The sequence below is a fragment of the Lolium rigidum genome, chromosome 1 (assembly GCF_022539505.1).
Source record: "Lolium rigidum isolate FL_2022 chromosome 1, APGP_CSIRO_Lrig_0.1, whole genome shotgun sequence".
Taxonomy (NCBI): Eukaryota; Viridiplantae; Streptophyta; class Magnoliopsida; order Poales; family Poaceae; genus Lolium; species Lolium rigidum.
The window spans coordinates 255,304,789-255,312,752 of NC_061508.1; the positions used below are offsets into that span (position 1 = coordinate 255,304,789).

Consider the following 7,964-nt stretch of genomic DNA (forward strand, 5'->3'; position numbering starts at 1 on the left):
GGCGGCTCCTTCGACCATCAAGAAGGAACCGTCATCGCCACCACCGAGAAGACGGCGCAGTAGCGGCGCCCTCGTCATCCGCGACCAGCCGTCCTCTCCGCAAAGCGGGCGGAAGAGGAAGGCGTCGAAGAAGGAGGACGCCGCAAACCAGCTCGCCGAGGAGGAGGCGAGGCGCGCGGAGGACGCCGCGGTGGCGGAGGCGATCGCCAGGTGGCTGAAGGACCTGGTGCCCGCCGACAACGCCCTCCCCAAAGACGCCGCACTGGAGTGGTCCAGGCGGGACTGGGAGCGCGAGGAGGCGGAGCAGCAACGGCGGCCGCCGGATCCGGCCGCCGCGCGTCAACGCGCCGCCCGCGCCGCCACACCATCCGCCGCTAGGAACGCCGCGCCCGGGGAGGTGGTCAAGGTCGAGGACAGCAGCCGACGACGACATGTACCGTCCATCGCCGCCACGCGCCGGCGACGCCGGCCGGGGCACGAGCCGGCTGGTACGAGGCTCCGCCGCCCCAGGACAACGCCGGCTCCAGCGACGACGACGGCGGCGGCGACTACACGTCGTTCTACCGCCATTTCGGCATGTAGTAGGCCGTTCTTTAGTTTAAATTTTAGTTTGCCATCGCCGAATTCAAATATATGTTCGAATTCGGCCTACTTATGTACGAACTCGCCTCTATATGATAAATATCATTAAATTTCGCATATGTTTGAACGAACTCGCCAATTTTGTCTGAATTCGCCGAAGTCCGTTACATCCATCCTGGGCTCGCGGCTGGGAAAATGGGCCTCCCCAGGCCAAAGTTTCCTCCAATCCGGACGATAATATCGCCGAATTTGGGCGTGGGGAGTCCAAACGGCTGGAGATGCTCTAAGTATCATGTAGTAGTATCATGTATATGATACTTGTGTATGATATTATCTCTATATTGGGTGGTATCATGGAATAGCATCATAGCTACGCTATATTTATTATTTTTTATAATTTCAATTCAAATTTGTGTACAAAATTTATTTGGCATTAATTTTTCTCGTAATATGCGCTATGATACGGTATCCACCTATATTAATCTAATCTCCTCTTTCATCCTTAATTAAGTGCCACATTAGCATTTTTGTGAGACCAATATTACCTCCATTTCAAGAAATAAGGGCGTCCTTGTCTTACGTGTTTTTTGTTTAACCAAAAATTACTTCAAATAGATAAACATTATTTGTATGAAATTAGTATTATTGAAAAGTTCTTTTCAATACGAATCTAACTATATTAATTACATATAATATAATCAAGATTTTGTTGCTCAATTTTTATGGTCAAAATTCGTTTTGAAATACGCGTGCCCCTTATTCCTTGAAACGGAGATAGTATCCCTTATTCCTTGAAATGGAGATAGTATGCATTATACTAGCCAAAATGCTAGCACTATAACTAGCATTATAAAGCACATGCTCACTCCATATAACAAATAAATATGTGCCCACTCCATAAAACAAATAAATGACATTTATTTGTTATAAAGCACATGCTCACTCCATGTAACAAATAAATATGTGCCCACTCCATATACTACCTCCATCTCAGTTTACACAGGTCCTGCGCATGTCCCCAGATTGCTAATTAACCAACATAATTATGTATACTACAAAATATATATAATTAGAAAATTCAGATGTTGTGCTTTTTAATGGTAAAAATTTTGTAGTGTAAATTTTATATTATATTAATCAAATTGATAATGTTGGGATATACATAGACCCTCTAAACCGGGACGAGGGAGTAACAAATATATGATATTTCAATTTTTGGCGAGTAATTTACACTACCTTGGTCTAAAACACCGTGTCTTTAATTTTTTGTAGGTACGGATGTATCCATAACTAAAATACTTCTATGTAAATCTGTATCTAGACAAAAGTAAAACACCTATTTTTGAGTGAGCATACAATCTAATGACCAAGAAAAAATATTTTCAATCTGACTAAAGGCATGTATCCAAAAACATCGACTACTTTGACATTGGGGAGAATTGACGTAGACTTTCCGTCCTGAAATTCCCAGATTTCACATAAATTTTAAAACATTAATTTAAAATGTCAAAATCTGATTTCCATCCACAACTGAAACCCTAAAACTGACATTATCGTGTCTGCACACTAAATCCCATTCTGATAGCCGCGGTCTAACTCCAAAGACAAAAATAACAGTAACCAGACTTGCGAAACCTCAGATCCAAAAACACTGATACAATACACACAACTGAAACAGCATACCCCTCATTCAAACATACGAAAATGCTACAGCTCAGGCTAATACTAGACGACCCTGGAGACCTGGCCCAGAACAAACATTCAAGAAATCCAACCAGGCAACGGTGATTTCACGTGCTAACAAAACATTCCGCTCCATGGGAACTATTCTGCCATCAGTACATAAGATCGACAGTGCAGGCTCACTCCAACAGCATAGCAGTTCTACTCTGGGATCATCTGTTCAGTGTCAGCATCTCCCTCCGTTTCGATCTGAGGTTGCTTGGGGCCACCGCCTCCTGGAGCCTGCTTCTTCTTGATTCCACTGACAATGTCGTCAATCCTTAGAAGCATGCAAGCTGACTCGACAGCTGTCTTGAATGTCTGTGCCTTCACACTGTACGAATCCCAGATCTACAAAAATAAAAGGTAGTTGTGCTCTGCTTAGACATGCATGCACACAATACAAGCGCAATTTATGAAGAGAGTAAAAGTTACCTTCCGCTCTTTCATGTCAACAATATCACCAGACCTTCCATCAATGCCAACCCAGGGATTTTCACCATTCGCATGCTGAAGCAATATAATATATGGCATTTAAACAACAAGTCGAAGGAAAGATATCAAGTGCCACAAAAAAATTATTTTTTAAGTGGAAAAAAGCATTATGCAGAATATTAGTTCGTTTTGGGCGTGGGATAACTATAATTTTACTGTAAGCACCAATTTGCAATTAAAGTACTGAGCTGCCTGCGCTTAAGAATGTACGGAATAGTTAGCTACGTGTATTGTCAAAGATTATCAGCTACAGTAGCTCAAAAGAGAAGACTTGAAATACTGTATCAAAGCCATTGATGTATCAAACAAAGCCTTAGTCTTCCAACTGACTGAGTTTCAAAGGGTGGTCTATCCAAAAATCTAAAACCTAAATCTAAGCAATTCTACCCAGCTTATTTCCACTAAAACCACATCAAGAATAATGCAAAGGAATGAGTATTAAACAAGATCTGCAGCTGAAATGGAGGCCAGAGAGCTCAATGTCAATAAAAAAGAGAAAGCTATTACCTTTCCTTGGAGTTGTGTCATCATCCTGATAACATTCAAACCACAATTTTGAAGTAGAGTTCTTGGGATTGCTTCGAATGCTAAAGCAGCAGCTTCATAAGGCCACTGATAAAAATATACAGAAAGTAATCAGAAACTCTAATGCATGATAATCGCAACAGAAAGCTGCCATCTGTGCAATGCCCCAAAGTAGACCTGGGCTAGGCCTGGCGCCCGACCTTCAAATGCCAAGACTGGGCCCAGTAGGGCCCAAAAAATTGGCTATTTTCACATTTACAGATATTAAATTAATCATTTTCGAAAAATATAAATGAATTAATGCACCTATTATAAAATTTTTAACTATTTTCACAAGTTTCAGGCTTCAGGTGGGAAACTGAAGCCCAAGACCACACATTGGGCTTTCAGGCCTGACTGGACATGCCCACACGTATCCCAAACAAAATTATTCAGCCTACTGCAGTAGTGCATAGTTATGTGAACATACAACAGGCCTCCACATAAATGACTTCATTACTCATAAAATACTAGCATAAAACTTCTGAAGCAATACCTTTTCTACACCTTCAACTGAAGAACTCTTTTGCTTTAGTGTTGCCGATACAGTCAATTCAGCAGCACCACCTCCAGGTAGAAGTTTTGGGTTTTTCAAAATGTTCCTTGCAACAGACATTGCATCCTGCAAAGGAAAAAAACAAAGAAAGGCCAAGATAAAGATAAACCTTCTTACTTTAAAAAAAACAAGGTCTAAAGGAGAAGAACAAAATACCTGAAGGTTTCTCTCCACCTCGTTCAAGACATCCTTGCTTGCTCCCCTCAATAGAACAGTGCATGCTTTAGGATCTTGGCAGTCAATAATGGAGGAAAAATATTCATCACCAATCTTCTTAACCTCAAAGAGGCCAGCTCGTGTTCCCACATCCGATTCTTGAAGCTCCTCTGGCCTGTTCACTATAACTGCGCCACAAGCCTTAGCAATCCTGTTGTTGTCAGTCTTCCTAAGTCTACGGATTGCACTAACACCAGCCTTGCTCAAATAATGAATAGCAAGGTCACTGAGACCTTTCTCTGTAACAACCAAGTCAGGCTTGAATTTCAAGATTTGCGCACAAAGATTCTTTATGTATTCTTCCTCCAGCTCTAGCAGAAGCTGCCTGTAATAGCAGATTTAACAGCATTACTATACACTCCAGACCCATAGCAACTCAATAGGATTACTGTAGTTGATAATACATATGGGCAGAAGAATTTGAATCTACACATCACTTACCAATCTTCTTCCTTCATCAACTCAGCATTTGTCTGATTTTCTCCTTTCTTGTACTCAACAGGACAGTCCAGAAGGATGATGCGTGGGTTTACTATCTTCCTTTTCATTTTTCCAGGAGCCACAACATCTTTATTGAACATGACTCCTTTAAGAACCTTTGAATCCTCCAACTGGCCACCAGGAATCTTCTCTACTTTGATATATTTCTTGATATCAACTTCACGCATGCCTTGACCTAGGTCAACACCTGCTGTTGTAGTAGCATCTATAGCAAGGTCCTGAGAAGATATCAAATACTCAACAAAATTAAACCATGAAGTGAATCTAGCTGGTAGCTAACTTGACATAAAAGAACGACACTTACAGCAATTAGGTCACCAAACTGACCAGTGAATTTTGTACCAATAGAGCTCTTCACCAGCCCTAGCATTGCCACACCTACAGCATGGTAGATCTCAGTTGCATCAGTTTACAAAATAGAACACGGTTTATGTAAGAGAACCAATTTATCCAGAAGAAGAGTGATAGTATTTGCAACATTCTGGATGGAGACTTACGGTCATTCACATCAACAGGCATTGCAATTTTGTCAAGGACAGCTAGAGCATCCTCCAGAGCTCTGGTGTATGCTAAAACCAAGAAACAATAAAAAGCTTCAGGACAGATACATAAATCGCAAAAGGACAAAAAGTAAGCTAAGAAGCAACAACAACTACCTCGGCAAATGACAGTGGGATGGTAGTTCTTTTCAATAAACGCCTCTGCAACATGGAGCATCTCACCAGCTAACAAAAGTGAAAGTTAGTACGGGAGAATAAAAGCCTAATACCAAATAAGCTTGCTTGCCTGAAAGCTAACTTTTAGGTACCCAATGATTTTGGTGAGCATCTATTACTCATTCTTACTAGCTAAACTTTGAAGTACTGAACTTAGTGTACTTAGCTACAAAGAAATATGTTTTTTTGGCAGCTCAGACTCGCGATATGCTTAGTTCAACCAGAAACAGCTTTGACAAATATCCCAAAATTTGATGACCTCAGGAGACATGCTTATGAGAATAATAAAAATAGGACGCTAGCAAATAATGATCTTGTTAACTACTCATCAATAGCAATTGCCAGAGAGGAATGTATGACAGACACCATGCATACCAAGAATAATGACAGACGTTGTGCCATCTCCAACTTCTTCATCCTGTGTGCGGCTTAGCTCAATCATAGACTGCACACAATGAAAAGGTAGAGTCAGATTGAATATGGCTTGACAACAAATGATAAACTCGTCAACAGTAACCAAGCATTCCTCATACCTTAGCAGCAGGATGTGCAATGTCTATTTCCCGCAGTATAGCATTGCCATCATTAGTAACCACAATACCTTCAAAAGCAAAAAATGACTCAGATACATAACCTACTACAACCTTGTAAAAACATATTCTATTAATGCAACACAATGTAGAATTATCTCCAGAGTGACGTGTAGTTAATGCAGCAAAATGTATAGTGCAACTCAATGTAAAAACATATTCCATAATGCAACACTATGAATTCCATCCAATAACAATTCTCAGTACAAGACTCCTCGTGCTAATTATATATGTGTAGTTATGAGCAAATTTTCATACATGATGCAAATATTTTGACACAGAGAGCCAAAAGGCCGCACAAACACCCTACTGAAGAACAAAAGCTTGATATGTTTATCCATTTTAGTGCTTTCGTCACTATTACCAAGGAAAGGGTGGATGACAAAAAAATTGCGATATTGACTGTTAAGACTACGCTAGAGCATGTGCAAGTACCTCCGCTGGCATCCAGGAGCATCTTCAACATGGACCTAGGGCCCAATGTAGTGCGTATGATGTCTGACACAGCCTGCACATAGAACAGTTAAGAGTAATTATTATTACCTACTAATAACACTAGAAGAATATACAAATAAATGATTTAACTGTTGTCCTCACAAGTCACAAACTTAAAGCTAGGTCTGAACTCGTTGGGCTAAAACAGTGGCAACCCAAAACCCAAAACCGACCTCCCAGACAACCAGATCACCAATCGCAGGTTTGTCGTAACTTGAAACTTCAGATTATTAGGCTAATAAGACACCTAACCTATGTGGTGCCCAGGGCAAAGGAGGGAACAGATCACTTTGACATCTCGACTCGCACCACCTTTTGCAGATCTATGACATTGTAACAGCGATGCTCCCTACAGTGGGGCTAATTGGCTACGATCTAGCTCGTGGTGCCTGGTAACGACACACCGCCATACAACGGAAGTAGTGACACGGAGCTTATGAGGTTAATAATACCTTTGCGGCCTGGATGTTGCCTTTGTGAACCTTGGCGCCGGATTCCCTCTTCAACGAGTCCTCTGCACGAAATCCAAACAAAAAACGCATGTTTCAAAAAAAACGGGCATAAAAGGAAGCGGCGGAGATCAGATCAGGGCTAAGAAACCAATGAAACTGAACAGACGGAACCGAATCGAGGATTCGTTCCACGGGATCGGGCAAGTTTCGCTACGAGGAGTTCAAGACCCGGCCTTTGTCAAGACCTAAAAGGAAATACGGAGGATGGGGAGGGGCGGAAACCCTAGGAGCCGGGAAGGGCGTGAGAGGGGAGGGGGGCAGGGAGCTTACTCAGGACGAGGACGGGGGCGTGCAACGCCATTTCGGTCCGGCGGGAGACGAGCTGAGGCGGCGGCGGCGGCGGGAGACGAGCTGAGGCGGCGGCGGCGGCGGCGAGGGGGAGGGGAGAGGGAAGGAGGAGGAGGTCGGCGCCCCGCGATCTTTCGAGATGGAGGGTTTGTTTTGGGTTTTGAAGTGGAACCCTGGCCGCACTCGCAACCATAGGGCTCGCTCCTCACGTGCTAACACCGTGCGCCTGAGGGTGACCTAGGGATCCGACAGGTGGGCCCGCTGAGTGGGCTACCGTCATTCATAGTTAGTTTCATATAACATCCACATTTTCTATTTATTATTAACTAGCACAAATGCCCGTGCGTTGCTACGGGTTGAACTTTATTATTTAACTATGTTATGCCACCTATATCTCACACAGTGGCTAACCTTATCTCTACTGACCGATGTCAGGTCCTACGCTACACGGCTAAAATCTACCGATGTGGCCACAACAGACGACCAAATGGCGGCGTCTCCTTCATGTTGGAATTTGTCTTAGGTCGTATCATCTTCGTAGACATCTAGAGCCGTCATCCTGCATGGGTCCCACATCACCGTCCAAGACGTGTGTCTCGGTTTGTTGTTTGATTTGACACAAAAGAAGTTAAAAGTGACCAGCTGAATTATATGTCTATTTATTCCAAATCAGAATCACTAATTAATAATGTAAAACACACCTTCTTTGATTGTTAGTAGTTTGCAA

General features: G+C 42.7%; 1 protein-coding gene across 1 annotated transcript; it reads right to left on the reverse strand.

Annotated features, from left to right (window-relative positions):
- Positions 1 to 2,054: 2,054 nt before the first annotated feature.
- On the reverse strand, positions 2,055 to 7,265 carry LOC124692805 (T-complex protein 1 subunit gamma). The gene is made up of 14 exons (XM_047226241.1): positions 7,220 to 7,265; positions 6,890 to 6,951; positions 6,378 to 6,450; positions 5,886 to 5,953; positions 5,728 to 5,797; positions 5,293 to 5,361; positions 5,134 to 5,205; positions 4,941 to 5,014; positions 4,577 to 4,854; positions 4,076 to 4,460; positions 3,860 to 3,985; positions 3,307 to 3,411; positions 2,740 to 2,814; positions 2,055 to 2,655 (listed from the first exon to the last, which is right to left on the reverse strand). Exons 1-14 carry the CDS (start codon positions 7,248 to 7,250, stop codon positions 2,467 to 2,469), a joined length of 1,677 nt encoding a protein of 558 aa, XP_047082197.1. The 5' UTR covers positions 7,251 to 7,265; the 3' UTR covers positions 2,055 to 2,466.
- Between the last annotated feature and the right edge of the window lie 699 nt (positions 7,266 to 7,964).

What these genes read in the sequence shown, in the direction of transcription:
- LOC124692805 (XM_047226241.1), bottom strand. Translation starts at nt 7,250, where the DNA reads ATGGCGTTGCACGCCCCCGTCCTCGTCCTGA. An exon ending in TCCCACTGTCATTTGCCGAG is followed by an intron (nt 5,206 to 5,292) that starts GTAGTTGTTGTT and finishes TCTTGGTTTTAG; the next exon opens with CATACACCAGAGCTCTGGAG. An exon ending in AGGTGGAGAGAAACCTTCAG is followed by an intron (nt 3,986 to 4,075) that starts GTATTTTGTTCT and finishes TTTCCTTTGCAG; the next exon opens with GATGCAATGTCTGTTGCAAG.